At 55.7% G+C, this 18,553-nt stretch overlaps 6 protein-coding genes across 6 annotated transcripts; 3 read left to right on the top strand and 3 right to left on the bottom strand.

The window, feature by feature from the left end:
- Nucleotides 1-65: 65 nt before the first annotated feature.
- Nucleotides 66-2,126, top strand: C8A04DRAFT_27784 (Gar1/Naf1 RNA binding region-domain-containing protein; the record flags this gene model as incomplete). The annotated part of the gene is made up of 1 exon (XM_062780409.1): nucleotides 66-2,126. The coding sequence occupies one exon, from the start codon at nucleotides 66-68 to the stop codon at nucleotides 2,124-2,126; it is 2,061 nt and encodes a 686-aa protein (XP_062637968.1).
- A 2,840-nt stretch (nucleotides 2,127-4,966) lies between these two features.
- On the top strand, nucleotides 4,967-6,713 carry C8A04DRAFT_27783 (uncharacterized protein; the record flags this gene model as incomplete). The annotated part of the gene is made up of 2 exons (XM_062780408.1): nucleotides 4,967-6,256; nucleotides 6,339-6,713. The coding sequence occupies 2 exons, from the start codon at nucleotides 4,967-4,969 to the stop codon at nucleotides 6,711-6,713; spliced, it is 1,665 nt and encodes a 554-aa protein (XP_062637967.1).
- A 750-nt stretch (nucleotides 6,714-7,463) lies between these two features.
- On the bottom strand, nucleotides 7,464-8,820 carry C8A04DRAFT_11351 (uncharacterized protein; the record flags this gene model as incomplete). The annotated part of the gene is made up of 3 exons (XM_062776934.1): nucleotides 7,464-7,737; nucleotides 7,783-8,277; nucleotides 8,345-8,820. The coding sequence occupies 3 exons, from the start codon at nucleotides 8,818-8,820 to the stop codon at nucleotides 7,464-7,466; spliced, it is 1,245 nt and encodes a 414-aa protein (XP_062637966.1).
- Nucleotides 8,821-9,895: 1,075 nt separating this feature from the next.
- C8A04DRAFT_27781 (uncharacterized protein) lies at nucleotides 9,896-10,882 on the top strand (the record flags this gene model as incomplete). Its single annotated transcript, XM_062780407.1, has 3 exons — nucleotides 9,896-9,984; nucleotides 10,060-10,627; nucleotides 10,709-10,882. The coding sequence occupies 3 exons, from the start codon at nucleotides 9,896-9,898 to the stop codon at nucleotides 10,880-10,882; spliced, it is 831 nt and encodes a 276-aa protein (XP_062637965.1).
- A 987-nt stretch (nucleotides 10,883-11,869) lies between these two features.
- Nucleotides 11,870-14,227, bottom strand: C8A04DRAFT_36583 (magnesium transporter NIPA-domain-containing protein; the record flags this gene model as incomplete). Its single annotated transcript, XM_062783571.1, has 2 exons — nucleotides 11,870-13,396; nucleotides 13,451-14,227. 2 exons carry the CDS (start codon nucleotides 14,225-14,227, stop codon nucleotides 11,870-11,872), a joined length of 2,304 nt encoding a protein of 767 aa, XP_062637964.1.
- Nucleotides 14,228-16,818: 2,591 nt separating this feature from the next.
- On the bottom strand, nucleotides 16,819-18,129 carry C8A04DRAFT_11433 (uncharacterized protein; the record flags this gene model as incomplete). The annotated part of the gene is made up of 4 exons (XM_062776973.1): nucleotides 16,819-16,887; nucleotides 16,962-17,061; nucleotides 17,169-17,715; nucleotides 18,087-18,129. 4 exons carry the CDS (start codon nucleotides 18,127-18,129, stop codon nucleotides 16,819-16,821), a joined length of 759 nt encoding a protein of 252 aa, XP_062637963.1.
- Nucleotides 18,130-18,553: the final 424 nt, after the last annotated feature.

Below are 18,553 nucleotides of genomic sequence, written 5' to 3'. Positions count from 1 at the left end.
GAGTGCTAATATCTCGCGACCCTCGACTTGGACTTGTTCGAATTTGTCGCCGCCTCTTGTGTAACATGGCGGATGCGCCATTCCAGATCCCTGGCCTCGGCCAGGCGAAATCAAACGAGCAACTTCCCGCCGAAAACTTTGCGCCCGACCTTCTCACCGCAGCCGCAAGTTTATCAGGGGACGAAACGAAGGAGAACGGTCCCAACGGGGCTCCCCAAGAAGAGAATGGCGAGCAAGGAAAGCAACAAAATGATGAACAAAATAAGGCAGCTGCGACACAGAGTAGCACAGTGGCAGAAACAGGAGATGTCAGGATGGAAGTCGACGCCGATAGATCCTCCGCCACTCTGGATAATGCGCCCGACGATGTTGATATGAAAACAGGCGACGATGCGCCGAGCCCGGACGTTACGCACGCTCTAGAGGCCGCACTCGATGGCATGCTATCCAACATCGGTGGCTCTGATCCTGGCCCCAGCCACGTCGCCCAACCGCACAATGGACACCATACGGTACAACAAGACCCTGCGCCTGATGCGCCACAAGAGGGGGAACCACAAGGGGCTGGCGAAGCCGAGTGGGAGGCAGACTCGTCACCATACGAGTCTTCTTCCGAGTCTTCCAGCTCCGACAGCGACTCGGATGACGATTCTGAAGATGGCGGCAGCTATCCGCTCCTCGGCATTGAAGAGACGGCGCGTCTTCTCATGGCTGCCGACGGCGACGGCGACGGGGATGGCGATGGGCCCGGCAAGTCCAAGGGCGCGGGGGCTGCCCTTCGCACGAAAAACGAAATGGCCGAAGAGGTCATCCCCAAGCCCGATGTTACAATTACCCCAGAGATGAAGATTGAGTCTCTCGGCAATATTGAGTTTGTCGTAGAGACCACCGTTGTGATCAAGTCCCAAACGCCGGGCGAGGTGCAAGTGCTGGACTCAGGATCCGTACTCTGCAAAGAGGACAGGACAGTCATCGGCGCCTTGGCCGAGGTTTTGGGAAATGTCCGCAGCCCCATGTACACGGTTGGGTTTTCGACAGAAGACGATATTCAGCAACTGGGGCTCGTGGTTGGGATGCCCATTTTTTACTCCGTCCAGCACGCTAATTACGTTTTTACGCAACCTTTGAAAGAGGTCAAGGGCACTGACGCCAGCAACCTCCACGACGAAGAGCTACCGGCGGACGAGATGGAGTTTTCTGATGACGAGAAGGAGGCCGAGTACAAGAGAGCTCTCAAGCAAAAACGGCGTGGTGGGAAAGCCGGCCGCGGGGGGCGTGAAGCGAGCGTCGCATCGACTTATACCGCGTCTTCTTATACTGCGACCGGCTCAGTGCTCAACTACGACGAGGACGAAGATGGGCCATACAAACCATTAACGCGTCCAGCCGGCTTCGGCCAGGGTGGGGCGTCGTCTCTCCCTGCCCTGCCCCCGAAGCCCGAGGCCGGGTTCGGGAGCCCACCTCGTGGTGGCCGTGGCCAAAGCCACCGCGGATCCCATCGCGGGGGCCGCGGCGAGTTCCGGGGGGGCCGCAATCAACGTGGCGGCGGTGGTGGTCATCGCGGTGGAGGTGGTGATAGGAGGCACGGCTCGCGCGGCGGAAGTCCCTATCAGCAATTTGGACGTGACGGCGCAGCCTCACCGCAAGCACCCTTTTCTAACGCCCCGCTACCCCCTCCCTTCGGCGGACAAATCCCACCACCAACTGGTCAATGGCCCATCCCCCCTCCTCCCCCCAATTTTGTGCCTTCTCCCGTAGGCTACTCCCCTCCCGCTGTTCAGGGGCAGCAGCCTCCAGCGCCTGTGGGTGCCTTCAACTTCAACTACCCGGCCTGGAACCAGAACCAAAGCCAGCCACCACCGCAACAGCAATACAACCAATACCCCCACCACAACTCGTCGCCGTACCCTCCCCCATCTCACCAAGCCGCGCACCCGACTTGGCCGCCGGTCGCCGGTGCTGGCGCTGGTGCTGGAGGTGCTGCGCCGCAGGCGCTTCCCGTTGCATACAATGCGCCAGTATCTGCACCCGCGCCGCCGGCATACTTTGGGGGGTACCAGCAGCCAGGACAGGAAGCGCAGCATGGGCAGCAAGGCCAGCCGTATTGGCCACCCCGAAATCAGTAAAAAAGGGGGGAGTGTGGTGGGACGGGATTTTTTGCAGGCGTCTTAGTGAGATCAGGTGCATCGAGCGTCCGAGTCCTCGGACTGTGCTTGACGTCGTTGCTGATCTTACCTAGCGAATGCGGCGCCGCACCATGACGGGTTTCTCGCGATAGCTGGGAAAGGTAGGGCGGCTTCGGGTCTTTGGCCCACCCACCTACGGTATGGGCGTTTGCACACCGAGCGGTGACAGGCACCAACTCAATTCAGCTTCAACAGGCAACACACAGTTGACGGGAGTGTAGGGGAAGATTTTCGTTTGGTGGCTACTTGAAAACGGGCTGAGACTGATCGTGTGGCGTTATGTTTGTACAAAAAGTTTATTGTTTGAGATACCATAGAAATTGGCGTCAGGGGAAACGAAAACTCGGCACCGCATTCGACAGACGGGCGGGCCTATGGAATAGCTACTGGTAGTGTTTTGTCGATACAATGTAATGTACACAATGGAGTTTCTTAAAGCTCAAAACTCTCAAATGTACCGCAGCTAGCTGTTTGGGGGCCATATCACACAACCGTATCAATGACGTGAATTCAGCGAGTGTGTCAGTTGCCTTGCGGCTTGAAAAGACACTTATTGGCCTGGCGGTCTTGGGGTGGTGTGTGCAAGCCTCGGTGTTGGGTGGGCGATCGGCGGGTCGGCGGGTTGCCCTCACTCATCAAACGGGGCTGATTGCGAGCCGCCACCTTCCTCTCCGTCACAGCCCCGGAGCTGAGCCATCCCGTTTGGGAAACACAGGTAGTTGCCCGGATAAGACAGCGTGGTGTACGTGTAGAGAGTGAGACGGGCGACCTCCTTACACGGAGTCTTTCTCTTCGATGGAAGATCTTCCGCCGACCGCGAGCTCACCCGTAACAAAAGACTTCAACTTTCCAGGCCTTCCCGAGGCAGTGGAAGCGCATTGCGTCACGTTTGCTAGTCGCGACTATTTTAGCGGCGTGGAGCCCGAAGCCAAGCCCAAGCCCACGCCCAGAGTGTTTCTCGGCTGCCACGTCCCGTTGAAAGCCACTGTTTCATCCTCACACGACCTCAGCGGGTTTTGCTCTCATAGAACCCCACCAGCTAGGCGGTGCCGGTCCTCGGTTCGTCGTTTGTGGTTCGGGTTGGGCCACCAGTGAACAACGTTTGACGGTGCGGTACGAAGTAGTGTACGGATTCCAAAAGAAGTTTCCCTTCGGCTCGCTGTCGGCTGGCGTTGTCCCGTCGGCGTCGTAAACTCGGGTCCCTTTCGGGCTCTGATGTGGTTTCCCGCAATGGCGCTCTCAGGGGCGAAACTAACCGGCGGGGCTGCCGAGAATAGCAGCTGGTGCTGCAAGTGCCGGGGAGAGAACTGCAACTGTGAGTGGGCTGTCCGCTCAGCCACGGGTTGGCTGCCCCTTTTCCAACTCTTTGTTGAAGATTCTCAAAAGACTCATGAGGTCGAAAGAAGAGGAAACACAACGCATTGCAAACCCTTCGTCCTCTCACTCGACAGTCGGCCGTGATCGAGCGCGGCTGGTGCCGTCCCCACAGATGGAAGCTTGGATGGTGCGCGAAATGGAAATCCCATTCTCGATGCGATGGTCCATAGATGACCTGGGCCTGTGCTTGCGAGGGTCGAAAATCCACCTGGTGGGGGCCAGTTGATCTCCATCCTCTCAACCAATGACAGCCATGCCGACAATCTCGCTTCGCACTTGGCGCGATATTTCAGCCAATCATGTGTCATCTGTCCCTGAAATGGCGCTCAGGAGTGGCTCCATTTGACCAACTTCCCTTGTGACGAACAGCCTTGCCGTCCCCGGCCCAGCTCGAAACAATCGGCCGGGAAACAGCTGTCGTGGGTCAATCTCGGGAATCTGCATCCACGCCCGTCAATATGGGTTGGTTTAAGCAGAGTTATCGATGTTTTATCAGCCCAAATAGGACAAAATCGATTGGGAGGCCCGGGATGCGCCAGAAAATCCGGATTTCCCGGATTTCTCGCAAACGGCTGCTTCGACTGCGGCGCAGCGCTCGTTGATGGAGGGGCCAAGCGAAGAACTGCTGCAGCAAGAACAGGGCCGGGCTTTCATCCTGCGAGGAGCGCAGCAGCACTGCAGATCCCTAGCGGGGCACTTCTTCCCCCGGTTTGTGTGCCACCACCAAACACCGTTTTCGCTTTCGCTGTGTGAGCGTCTGACGACCAACACCCTGGTCCGCTGTTGGCGCCAACAGCCCATCGTCCTGCCTCTTCACCCCCCGGCACGGCAGGGCACAGCACCGATTCCTCCCCCCATCACGCCAACGCCTCCTCTTCGTTTCTCCCGACCATCGACAACCTGCTTGTGGTGTCGAACACCGTTTTTTTGTTTGCTTGCTTGTTGTGTGCTGTGATGTTTTGCTCCTGAGATTTGAGAGATCTCGGTTTTCTCCCAGGCCTTTTTCTATTCTTGTGATACCTCAAACCAACTATCAATTCCTTCCTTTTCTCAAACGAGTCGCTTACCTTACTCAATCGAAATCGGTTCCCCGCGCGCGACGCAACACCACTGTGGCCGCGGCCCTCCGTTCTTTGTCCTTCCCCTTTTCGCCCGGCGTTTGAACCCACCCACCTCACCTTACTACCTGGGAAGGACTGGGCGATCAAGTTCAACCTGAATTCAGGGGTTGGCTATTTTGTGTGAACCGCAGGGCGATTCATAGATAGTTCTTTGGATCAGGACATTTCCGCTCGGCAACAAGACGTCGGGTATTTATTGGTCGCAAACAGCAGGACCGTGGTGACGGGGACACAAGTTAGGTTGTGCGTTTCGACGCACCAGAACCACAGTGTGTCGGCAACATGGCAAACCGGGAGTTTTGGGAAGCAGTGAAGCACGAGGTCAGAGATATGTTGGCCCCAGAGCATGCGAGGGGGGTGGAGGTCGGCCGAAGGACCCTCGACGAAAACCTGCCAACTGAGGTGCTGGACCCCAACACTGCGCTTCCCACCGTCATCCAGAACACTAGGAAGCCACAAACCGCGCTCCCTACGACGGATGCGTTGAACGTTGCGCCTACTTCGGACCGCACATCAACAAGTAGCACCAGCCATGTCTCGACGCACACCACGCCGACTCTAACGCCAAGCGCAACGGCCACGGGGGATGCGAGCGGCGGTGAAGCGAGTGGCGGGATGAGCACCGCCGCTATGGCTGGCATCATCATCGGTGCTCTGGGCGGGATTCTGATTGTGTTTGTGTTTGTGTATCTCATTTTTGGCAACCGGAAGAAGAAGCTAGCGAGGCAACGGCAGCAGATGGAGGATGACGAGAAGATCCATGGGCCATTCACCGATAGCGCAGAGATCCAGCCGGCGCCAAGGACCCCGAACAAGGCTCCCCGCCTCAGTTTGCGGCCTGTCACTCAGTTCCTGCCCAACTTTAACAACCAGAACCCGGAGAGACGCCAGAGCCGCGGCATCGCCCTGGCCCTGAACCCAGTCTTCAACCCACCGCAAAGCCGTGCTACTGATAGCGCCGGTGCCAACGGCGGTGGCAGCGCCTGGGAGCGGCCAGCGGCCTCGCGCGCAGCCGCTGCAGCCAGCTCGAGTTCTGGGTCTCAAAGCAAAAAGGCAAACCCGAAGCGTCCTGGCCTTCACGTGAACCCCTTCCACGACAACCACCGCCTGCCCGACGAACCTGTCAGTCCCATCAGTTCCATGGGCTCCTTTGACAATCGCGTGGGCGTCGCGCAGACCAGCGAGCCCATCCCCGAGCCCGTCTCACCGATCCTAGATAACGACGACGAAGGGGCGGCCAACGCTCGCCAATTCCCCGCGACCACTTCCAACATCACCCGCAAGGCCTCGATCCGCAAGGACCTCCCGAAGCCCTTGGACCTGACGAAGCCCCCATCACCCCTGTTCGCCGTGCCACCGAGCCCTTCAGGAACGGAGTATTCAGTCCACTCGATGGCCCCGGGCCAAGCTCCCGCACCATCGGCCAGTGCGGCCGCTATTGCAGCGGCTGGTGGGCCTTCCTCGTCGACGGTTCACCGCGTCCAGCTGGACTTCAAGCCCACGCTCCCAGACGAAATGGTGTTGTTTGCTGGACAGCTAGTCCGGCTGTTGCACGAGTATGACGATGGATGGGTATGTCCTCCTTTCTCTTCTCTTCCCTTCCTCACCCAGCACCCCTTTTTCCCCCTATATTGTACTAACATCCCCCCTCTAGGCCCTCTGTATCCGCCTCGACCGCTCGCAGCAAGGCGTCGTCCCCCGCACCTGCCTCTCAACCCGTCCCGTAAAGCCCCGTCCGCCACAAGGCGCCAACAACGGCGCCAACCCGCGTGGTGGGCCGCCAATCAACCCGTCCTTCCACCATCAGAACGGCAATGGCAACGGGCACGGCGGCAACACCGGCCGCCCCCGATCCCCAGGTGGATTCCCCGCTGTCCCGAACTCGAGAGATGGAAATGGCCGGCAGCCTGGGGGCCTCAGTTCCGCGGGACCATCGCCATCATCACATCACCCACAAGGGGGGTGGAGGGATGACGCGGGGTCTGGGGGTGACGGGGATGTGAGCCCCGCGGTCGGGCAAGCTTATTGAGAATTTCTCGGCGTATTAAAGGAGAACGGGATGCGATAAAAGAGGGGGGGAAGCCGCTGCTCCCCGTCCCGTCACTCGGCTTCTTCCCATCGTTTCGGATTTATTGTTGATTGCGTTGCAACGGCGTTTTGGTAGGAAAGGATCAGGGCAGGCAGGGATATGGATTGGGGATTGGGAATAATTGGAGGAAACCTTTTGCGCACGATGAATCACTGGGAGGCAGTCATTGTTTCCTGGGGAGTGGCTGTGGGCGGGTATCTTGAGGCGATATACCCTTGGGCGGATGGGCGGATGGGCGGATAGAATGCGGCTTGTCCCATATCCTTCGCCTCATTTTGGTGTTTTGGGCGGTGAAAGTCTCGTCTTCGAGGGTGCTCATGTCACTCCCTCTCTTGGTCCACCGGCTGTACATTTTTCACTCTTGTCTTCTTCTTATCTCGACCTTGGTCGATCTTTTTGTCATTCACCATCTCGGCATGGTGATGCAATTTTTCTCGTCTTTCTTTTTCGCTTGGAGGGCATGTTGGGCACTGGGACCGGCATGTCTGTCTGGGATATTACCTTTTTCTGTTTCCATGTTACCTAGGCCACTAGCTTGAGCATTTACTGCGGGTTCATCAATTCTGACATCTTGGGCCTCGTTCCGTGAAATTCATTGCTTCAGTTAAGACAATTGCTTAAGCATGTACGTTCTACTACCTCGCTTAGTGAGTACCTAACACACTCGCCCTTCTTCCAGATATCCCATGATCACGAGGCAGTCGTAGAACCACCACCACCACCACCACCACTATACCCACTTGCCACAACAACGGTAGCCGCCGTAGGCTGCGGAGGAAACCCAACCGCCCCGAAATGTACAATATTTCTCATATGCACCCGCATATTATCCGGTCTCGGCCCCCTCTTCACCACAAACGGCAGCCTCTCCAACACCTCGTTTTCCAGATATTGCCCCGTCAGGGCATGCGTATCCGGGCCTCTGCGTACCGGTAACCCCGGCAACGAGAGCACAAACCGCTCTCTATCTAACCCAGAACTCGAACCACCCTCGCTCCCGGACCCGGACAGCGAGTGAGGCCGCGGGAGGTCGAGAAAGGGTCCGAAAAACCGCGTCTCGCTCACCCTTTTATGCCACGGCCGCAGGTCGCTCGAGTCCAGCCAGATGTGCAGGTGGCGCAACAATGGGAGAAGCGCGACGACGGTATCGCAAAGGTGGCGCCAGGGATTGTTGCGAGCGTTGAGAGTCGAGCGAGAGCCGCGAAGGGTCCCGTTGCCGTCAGGTGCGGCTGCCACGGGGCCGGCGGCGAACACAGCGGGTGGCCCATCGTCTCCACCCGGGGTGTTGGGGTTGGAGGGGTAGTAGATCTCGGTGATGATGTTGGGAACGCGGATGCTGAGTTCGAGGGAGCGGATGGGATGAGGGACCGAGCTCTTAGGTGCAGGACTTGAGGCGTCGTCGCTATGGTTGGGGACATAGCGAGAGAGGAAATTAACGGCGGTGCGTGTGTCAGTTAGGATGAAGGTCGTGTTGTTGTAAAGTGAGGGGAGACATTCGAGGTACCTTGCCTAAAAGTTAGTTGGTGCTGGTAGTGGTGGTGGTGAAATGAAGAGGCCCTGTCATGACTTACATCCGCTTACACACCAAGAGGGCGGTCAGAATCCCAGCATTTCCCGGTCCATGAGAATGTTGAACAACCACAGGAGCACCGTCCTGTTGAGATTCTGAAGCCTCCTTCATCCGCTCACCCACAGCTTTCGCATCTTCTTCGCACATCCAATGCAGACACCACTCGCTCCTCAACCGCTTCCCCCAGAGTTCCCTTTCGGGCGACCCATTCACGCTTTGGCCAAGCTCTTCGAAGCGGGTGTCAGGCGCTTCCAGATCAGCCCGACAAGGGACGTGTGCCCATGCCTCCGTGTATGATTCACGGTCATTGTCCAAAAGGCGGTACTTGAAGATGTGCTGGCGGACCGAACAGAGCTTCCAATACTCGAGGTAAATGAGATTGCGGATCTCAGCGGGTAGGTGGGTGAAGAAGAGAGATGAGAGCTGGGAGTCGGCAGAGTGGGGGAGGGAGGGTGACGTAGTCATAGAGGTGGCCATGTTGTTGGTGTCGGAGGTAAAAGAAGGTTAATGAGACCAAACACCTGGCGGGAGTTGTTGTTCAAATTGACTTGAAGATATATTTCCGGGATTGGTGAGCTAAGAAACCGTCGACCTCCCCGCATCTCACTTGCAGGTCATCGAGATCCTGGTGCCTGAAGTGCCACGCAATTGGCACCGCGATCTGCCTCGTCGTACGTATATACATGCGTCTGTTCACCAAGGCAGAAATCTCCCCACGAAGGAAGAGAGAAGTTTCCGAGTGTTTACTGTATCCAGGTCAATATATTCTGCCCCGCAACTGGGTTAGGTGCCACTCGGCGGCCATCTTCGGCCAGGCGAAGCTGATTTGAATTTCCGCCAAGCTTCAACGCCCACAACCCCATTGCGCAGACATCACACTTTCTTTCATCTTGTTGTTCGGAGTGTGTGGAACCTGTTTGCAAATGTGGAACTGTCTTCCCCCGATCATGAAAGGCAATTCGCATTCCATTGTTGGAGAGCTGTCTCCGGGGAGTCCCGTTTGCTTTTAATGACCGGGTATTAAATTGCACTGTCCAGGGTGTGGGCTTCTGGAATCTTCCCAAGCTTGACAAATTACACAAGAGAAAGGGTCCACCAAACGATTGCGGGAAGCTCCATTGATGGAACGCGGGGCGATTCTCGTCCCGTCGCTGCAGCGTGCCCCGCCAAAGCTCCCGTCCCTGCAGCCCGGTAGGTCGTTAAGGTACCTACATGTATATGCGCATCGGGAGGTTGATTTGAACATTTCCCCGAACACTGATACCTAACCGCGCGCCTCAAGACTCCCTCCCTCCCTCTTCTACTCCCTTTCTCACCCGGCCTTCCCGAAGTCACGCTACCCGCATTGGCACGCACTACTTCTCATACCTGCGCGCCTCCCGTCGTTGTATCGACTGCTCTCTATTCGCAGTTCCCCCGAGAGCTCCGAGATCACTCCACAATACCGCTTTATATCACGCGACATAGGGGTCTTCTTCAACTTCTTCGAAACAGATCAGCCTCCCGTTTCCTACACCCCAAACCCCTAAAGACGATGCAATAGCACCCGGCCATGGCGAAACCAACCCAGCTCAAAGAAGAGGGCAACCGCCGCTTCCAGGCCGGCGACTACGTGATGGCCGAAGCCCTCTATTCCCAAGCGTAGGTTCAGCTAAATCCCACTCCTTCCGAAGAGCACTCCAACGTCCTCTAACTATGCCTCCACCCACCCTCCAGCCTAATCGCCGACCCCTCAAACCCAGCCCTCTACACCAACCGCGCCATGGCCCGCCTCAAGCTATCCCAATGGGACAGCGCCGTAGCCGACTGCACCGCCTGCCTAGCCCTCGCCCCGAGCAACATCAAAGCACACTACTCGCTCTCCCAAGCCCATCTCGCCCTGCGCGCCTACGACGACGCCGTCACCCACGCCCTCGAGGCGCATGCGCTAAGCGCCAAGGCCGCAGACAAGAGCCTGGGGACCATCACGGCGCATGTGTTAAAGTGCAAGAAGGAGCGGTGGGATGATGCCGAGAAGCGGCGGGTCCGGGAGGTGAGCGCGTTGGAGAGGGAGGTGATGGAGCTGTTGAGGCGGGAGAGGGAAGTTGCGGTGCGAGAGGCGGGCGGTGATGGGTTGGGAGGAGATGCGCTGCAGCGTGAGGTCGATGAGGAGTGGGAGGATAAGATGCTCAAGATGCGCGAGGTGTTTGAGAAGGCGCGGCCGGTGGAAGAACAAAAGCGAAGGGAAGTGCCGGACTGGGCGATCGACGATATCAGCTTCGGCGTCATGGTTGATCCCGTAATCGTGAGTTTCGCCCTCTCCCTATCCACCACTAACCCACCCCCTTGGAAGGTGAATGTCTCTCTAACGCAACCCAAACGCTAGACAAAAACAGGCAAATCTTACGAGCGCGCCTCCATAGTTGAGCACCTCCGTCGACAACCCACCGACCCCTTAACCCGCGAACCGTTATATGCGGCTGAACTACGGCCCAACCTAGACCTCAAGCAAGCGTGTGAGGAATTCTTGGAGGAGAACGGGTGGGCTGCAGATTGGTAAACAACCAGATCGGCGTAGCCAAGACTGATGCCCTCAAGCGAGCGAGGGGCATATTGTTAGCGTACTACTTTCTTCTTACGGACAAAGCGAAGGGAAAGAGTTCTTCGAGCAAGCGATTTGATGACGACGGAGTCTGGCTGCATACAACGGAAGCACGGCGCTTTTCTTCGTTCCTCTTGTCCTTTTCCTTTGCCTTAATTTTCCTTTTCCTTTCATTATGTTCCCCTAGCTTTTCATTTCGCCTCCCATATCTCTTGTTTGTTGTTTATTGTTCTTAATTACTCGGTCAGGTTTAGCATCGCCGGTGGAGCATTTGGTTTTAGCTTCTGCATAAGCAGTGTTGATGGAAAGCCGGCTTGGATGACGTGAAACGATTTCAATTTGGGGATTAGTTAAGGAAGAATCACAAGCAAATCGGATCATTTTGAGCAAACTCCAGGAAAGAATACAACAAGCGAGGTTGGGACAGGCGATTGATACACTGTAGAATATTAAATCGTCTTTTAAATACAGGGTGCGCAAAACTAAGTTACACTTCCATCAGCCATATGCACACTGTCACATATCAAACAACTCATCCTCGTGACATTCATGTATCCAGTAAATGTACAGTCCCTCGAACCATGCAAGATGCAGATATGTACAGTACCGCCCAAGCACATCCCCTGTCTAGTCCCAATAACATGATAACCCATGAACCGCCAATGTAAAAACACGAGGACCGTAAGAACAGCTCCCCCGCCCCTATTCCTCTTGGGCCTCATAAAAACGAACGCTCCGCCCGTATTGATAAACATGATCCTGAAAATAACAAAATGATGGACTAAGCCAAGATAAACATGCAAATAAAAAGAGGGAATAACCGCCTCATCAACTCATGCCGTCATTAAAACATGCGTTTTGCGCATCCCGCGCATATGGATAAAAACGAAAGAAACCACAACACTTCACTTCCCGTCAAACCACATCACAGCAGTGGTCTCGATGTCAGATGAACCCACCCCCATGGCGGCTGCGATACGTGCCCCCATGCGGCGGGGGTGTCGGGCCCTCCCTCTCTTGACTCCCGCTACTGCGAGTATTCTGATCCCCACTTGATCGCCTCTCTTCAAACCTCCTCCTCTGTTGCTCATACTGCTCCACCTCGTCCTCCTGACCAACTCCAGCTCCCTTTTCGCCATCTTTCCCACTCTCCTTTAACCCTAACCCAACCGCAGTCTTTTCTTCCGGTGCCCGGCGCCACGTCCGTGGTGGACTGCTTCCTGGTGTAGGGGCATATCCGTGTGTAATGCTATGGCCGTACATCCCGCCAGTGCGAGACTTGTCTCCATCACGGTACGCTTCCTTCTCTATGTCGCTATCACCATCACTGCTGACATCATCATCGTCATCGTAGCGTGGTAGTGCAGGCATTGACTTTGCGTTCTGGCTAGAGTTGGAGTCACCCTTGACAAGACCAAGTCTTTCCTCCTCGGTGGCGCCACGGACCTGTGGGCTACTATACCCACGCGAAGAGATACCGTGGCGGGATGAGGTTGGGCGGCCAAAGGGGTGGTGGTGATCGGGGGTGGCTTCGGTTGCAAGGGGGCTGGCGTTTGACTGGTTTCGCCGGAACATGTTCTGGAATGAGAACTGGCGGCGGGCGGTAAGGTGTGGCGGAGGCGTTGGGGGGAGGGAAGACATGGTTGAGTCGCCGCTAGCCCCCGAATGTTGACGAGGTGGCTGACTGAACTGGATATGGCGGGAGTCGTCGCCGGATGGGGCGTCTGCGCTGGCCACGGCCACGGAGGTGAGCTGCACCGGGTGCATGGGCGATTGTACTTTGCCCGTGTCCGGAGTTCTGGCACGGAAATCTGGGTGGCCCGGAAGGAGGACGCTGCGGGCGCGGGTGCGGATGGTGCCGACGATACTGGAGAGACCTGGAGAGAGCGGTCGGTTCTCCTCGGCGAGCTCTTCGTCGGTCGGGAAACGAGACCAGCCCAGGGGTGGGTGGGGAGTTGGGGGCGCAAGATTGGTACTCGCCGGTGTTCCGGTCCTATGTGAACTAAACGTGCCGGTCCTCCTGCGTCTGATGCCATCCCACTCGTACTGCGGTGCGCCATCCTCGCTTACCGGGGCAAGACCTTCCTGGAGCTTCTCGTCGTGGAGTCGTTTGAGTTCGTCGATTTCCATTTTCTGCCTTGCGGAGGACAACCTCCTAACAATAGCAGCTGTTCCTCGGATAGCGTCCGCTTTAGGCTCTGTTTCGGGTTGTGCTTGCTCGGCGATGGTGTGAATCTGGTCTAGATCACCAGTAAATACGGCCGCGTCGGGAACGTCCTTCGCAGACTTGGACAGCTGGAGGAGGACAACACCCGAGCAGATGGTCAAGAATCCGTTGACGACCGTAATGATCGACGTAGGAGTTCCCTTGAAGCCGCGGAACAAAATTGCTGAGCTGATAATCGTCGTACTGGTGAAGTAAACATAGTAGGTGGGCGTGACAAGGGCTGCGTTAAAGATGTTTAACGCTTTCTGTTTATCAATTAGCACAAAATGGTGACGTTTTGAACGTGGGGGTCTTCTCACATTCAAAAAGATGATTTCAGTTAAAAGAGTTCCAATGACAAAAACCAGCAGAACATATAGAAACCACTGGTTGAACTGCGGTGTGCCTCCAGCCTGAGCAATGATGGCAGCGCCCAGCCCCTGAGTTGCCACAACACTCAGACCGCCAATCCAGCTGCAAATAGAGATGTATACCAACATGTTCTTCTTGCCATACTTTGGTCCGAGCCAGAACGCCACGATCGCCGAGCCCACAAGGACCACACCGGCATAGGTCAAGAAGGCTGGGTGGATGACAAACGATTGCATCTCTTGGATGTTGGCGACCGAGGACGATTCTGGCGCGTTCATGACGATGACTATAGAGCCAACGATGCAGAGAAAGCAGGCAACCTTACCCACCATACTGAGGCGTTCCTTGAGGAAGATAGCCGAGAGAACGGTGGTGATAACGACGGAAAGGGCGCCCAATGGTGTGACCAAAATAGCGTCGGTAAAAGCGTAGGCGGCAAAATTGAGCCCTTCCCCCAATATCATGAGAGTCATGCCGGCCCACCAGTAGAAATTCTTGAGATACCCATACCCTTCGCCAGCTACCTCGTTGTATTTTTCGTTAGCCTTGAGCAGGCCGACTTTTTTGAGGACAAAGGAAGTCCCGATGAAGGCGCCAGATCCAACCGCTAGCCCGATGCCGATCGCTTTAAATGCTGGCGGACGGTTGGCGTCGCCGCCAGTAGCGCCGCCGGAGCGGGCGTACACCTCGTTAGCATGGTTGAGAACTTGCGATGCGGTCTCCATGGCGATGCCAGGGAGCCGAAGGACGCCGGTCGTCAGTGCGCGGGTAGGTCGATCCAGGCGGATAAAGGGGGCTCGATTCTCGATGAAAGGGGGATTCTCGTGATAGATATCGGCAAGGGAAGCTCGTATTTATTATTGCAAAGTCCTTGAGTGCGACATGTACTGAAGTGGTGAGGTTTAGTGCGGCTGAAAAGCCGGTTACGAGGTTCCACGGGATGGGGAGAATGGTTCGGATCGGTGCCCGTCGGTTGTTCTCTCCGCGAATCGAGTTGTGATCGGACGAAAAGGGCCAGTCTCGAAGCCTAAGACACGGCGGCCTGCAGATGAAAAGGATCGGCCTTCAAAAGTGGTGTAGGATGGGGGTGGTGTCGATTTTGGGCCGGGGTTCGAGCGGTTCTGAGACGGTAAACGTCCAAAGAACGGGCAAGGCGCATGCGCTCAAGGGGCAGCACCCGAGTTCGGCGTCAATTGGGAGGTTGTCGGCGGTTCTCTTAGAGCAACCCCCTCGTTTTCTAGATGTCGAGGTGTGAGACGACAAAGATTTCGTCCTTTTTCTGCCTTTAAAGGATGCTGAGCCGGTTGCTATGACAGGGGGCCAACCCCACCAAAACAGAAGAATGGTAGGGGGATGCTGAAGGACTCTGCACGACACAATTATGAAGGCAATAATACCAGAAAAATAACAGCGGCGAGAACACAAGGCGCCAGTATGCCAGAAGAATGAGGTAGGATTGATGAGAGGTAGATTCTCCCGAAGGGAAGAAGAAAATGTCGGCCGAGAGGCTGGAAGGGGTCCAAGCAGGAGGGAGCTCTCAATGGAAGCGCCTGTCTTCTCGAACGGGCCGGGCTCCTTGTGGGGTCTTTGGCGCCACATGCTTCTGGCCCAGTAACGGGACAAGGATGCGGGGGCCCCTGCCTTGCCCCAGGGTGGATCATTCATTGTCCATTGGCAACACCCTGAAACGGAAACCGGGACAGCTCATGTCCCACAACCGTCACCTTCAAGTGGCCAAAATCCTGGCCAAGCCCCAGATTTGTTGGGGTCTTTGAAAGGTCTCCGATTATTTTCCCCTTAACTTTGCGCTTCTGAGTATCTCTCGTGTACCGCTTGAATCGTGAAGACACTTTTTGTTGGACAAGCACACAGGGTCCACCAGGGCGGCCGGCTGGGGCTTCCGCAAGAGGATTGTCCAAGCGCCCAGTCAGCTTGGATGGTGCATGCTGGTTGTTTAAAAGGGGACCACCGCGATAAGGTATTCAGCTTCGCTGCTTGCACGGAAGCCCGACACCTTTGATCGGCCTGTAAACTTTGAATGCGGCCTCTCAGTCCCAAGCATTCCCAAGCCGATTCCGTCCCAGGACAGTTCGGAATGTGAAGAACGAGTTGAAGACGGCTCACGGGTCGCCAACTGGAAGCGAGTGATGTCAACCGTTACCCAGTTTCTTGGCCTGTGGGGATCTTCAGATTTGATAGGTTGAGCGTCGTCGCTGATATCCACGTGTAGTATTCTTGAGAACAAGCCTGGGAGAGCGCGGGAGCCAAGCATTCGGCCCCCCGAGAGGTTCCAAGCCACCTTCTGTGGAGGCCCGACGCGCAACACTTCTCGACTTGAATCAGAGACTAGATCGAAAATCTAGAGACTTGCTCTGAGACAAATTGTCTTATGAGAGCGGTGGGGGTCGAGCAGGACCCCTCCAAACGAAACTTCCCAATTTAAACAGCGAACAAAGCTATGTGCTGTATTAACTACGTGTATCCGTATTTGTCTCCCTTTGGCCACCAAGGACAGCCCGACAGCGGTTTTAGCTTTGGCATCCCCAGATCGCCCGCACGCGCCCGGCTAAACCACTTTCACATCGTGGTTGGTTGATCCACGCGACCCGGCCGAACCTCTTGCAAATCAGAGTCCTCTTGTTGGAGGGGTTGAGGGGGCGCTGTTTCTGCTTCTTTGTGGCTTGGGCGTAGTTTTGGCGGCCAGCCGCCAGCCATGTCGCAAGTGGCGCCAGGGGTCGAGGGGCGAGACAGAACTTGAATCAGATGCAGACACTCCAGATTGAATGAGCAAGCCGCAATGAGTGATGGCCATAGCTCGATATTCCATACCTTTGGCCATTAGCAATGACTACACGCCGAAACACTGGCTTCAAAATCAGAGCTATTACAATTGATCAGATACCTTATGACGGTGCAGATGCCCCTCAGAGAAATATCCTGACTCGCATGGCTCTTGAAACATGTTCCAGTACCGTGAAAGGTGGGGGCCGTGAATGGTTCTCAGACAGAGCTGTTCTTCCCAAATACATTGCGCCAGAGAAGGGAAGGCTCCCGAGCGTTGTCTGGGAGCTCGGGAGAATTTGAAGCCCGCAAGGGCTGCTGCGGTAAAGCTCGCTCCTTCAACATAGGATTGCGACCAGCTTCGGATGAACAGCTTCATGTGTTGTGATAACGATAATGTGCGACTACTGAACATTTCGAGTAGAACTAAATTCAGGGTCTCGGACAGAGAAACTATTGCGTCGAGTTTTCCAAAACTAATTTCACCCCTACTGGCTCCATCAAGTTCCTTCACACACCAAGCGCCATGCTCCCACTACCAGGGTAAAACCTGTCCGGAATAAGACAGGAATTGGCCGGACTTCTCCTTAGTCAAGTTGTCAATCTAGACATAGGGATATGCGGGTTAACTCAAATTTCCACCCAAGAATAGTATCTCGTCGATGGGCTATAGCATACTTGTTCGAGAACGCTCTGAGCACTCTTCTCGACCGTCATCGGCGGCTGCTCGAGTCCAACTAAGTCCGCAAGAACTTGACCGAGTTCGGTCCGTACCCAACTACATCCGCAGCCGTTAGTCTCCGGTACCTGTACAGTAAGAGCATGCGGTGAAGGGCAAACACCGTCCGGGCTAACCCAATATGACAATATTACACAAGTACTTACCCTGGATGCAAGATCCCAACAATCACCTTGTCTCCTAACTCCACGCTGACCTTCTTCGCAAACCAGTTCGCTGCCGCTTTGCTCATCCCATATCCGACCCCTGGGAGCTGCTCGAGCTGCAAAAGTTCAATGCTCCCCAGCGTACTAGTAATGTACACAAACTTCTTCTCCTTACCGGCATCCAGCAGCGGCCAAAGCGCCTGGAACAACTTCAGCGGACCGATCGCATTCACCTCGAAGTCCTTCATCACCGCCACAGGATCCGAGTCCAACACCGTGCCTGGGGGTTGCGAGCCGCCTGCATTGGCCACGATCACGTCCAGTTTCTGGACGCTGTGTTCCTCGCGCAGGCGCGTCGCCAGCGTGGCCGACGTGGTCGCACCACTAGTGTCGTCCTCGTTGAGCAGCACGGGGATAAGCTTGCTAGTCGCATGGACGGTACCCTGAAAGTTGGTCAGGGGCGCAGCCGAGGATGCGGTGCGGGCCGTCGCGAAGACAGTGGTGTTGGGGCGGACGAGGAGGACCATGACTAGGGCGAACCCGATGCCTGTGGCGACAAGAAAAAAAATATACGTCAATATGCCAGCCATTTAGTAGGTCTATAGGTAAAGCGATCGGGATGGGAAGGGGGAAGGAAGCTTTTTGAAAAGAAATGTGCGCTGCCGGCCGTGGTCGTGATTGGAATCGCGAGAACAAAGGTCAGCTGTGGGAGGAAGAGGGGAGGAAGAGGGGATCGCGAGAAGAGAAAGACAGGGGTGAAAAGAGGGCGGCAGAAGGGAATCAAAAATAAAGGAGAGATAGTCGATGGTTAGAATAGCGATGGTTAGAATAGGAAAGGAGTCAGGAGACTCCTACGCGACGGCGTGCATGGCCGACGAGTCTCGGTGGTCTTGCTCAGGAATAAAAAAGGCTGCTTACCCCTATTCGCACCGGTGACGAGGTAGACGGTGTTGCCCGACATGATGAATGGGGCTTGAACAATAGTCCAAGTAGTCAATTAGTGTCGTTTGTGCTTCAATAGAAGACAGATAAACGAAGCAAAAGCGAGGGGGTCGTAAGAAGAAAGGGAGAGAAGAAGAGAAAATGAGAACGGAGACGGCAAGGAAGCGTTTAAATACTTTTAGGAGGGAAGAGGGGGGGCCAGCACGACTTATACCCTCCGCACCAATAAGCACACCTCTCAGCATAGGTGGACAACACGGTGTTGGACGGGCTTTCGTGGCTTTCGTTGAAAAAGAGGGGCAGGATCCTCTGGTTGCCCGGTTCTCATGTTGACTTTACCCCTGAATTGCGTAAACACAGAACCAATTCACACACATTCCAGCCAACAGGCCATTAACAAGACACACCTTCATGCTCAAAAATTGCCATTTAATAGATATTTG

The sequence above is a fragment of the Dichotomopilus funicola genome, assembly GCF_033296635.1.
Source record: "Dichotomopilus funicola strain CBS 141.50 unplaced genomic scaffold C8A04scaffold_23, whole genome shotgun sequence".
Taxonomy (NCBI): Eukaryota; Fungi; Ascomycota; class Sordariomycetes; order Sordariales; family Chaetomiaceae; genus Dichotomopilus; species Dichotomopilus funicola.
Note: the sequence above shows the minus strand (reverse complement) of the source record. Positions and strands in the feature narration are given on the sequence as shown.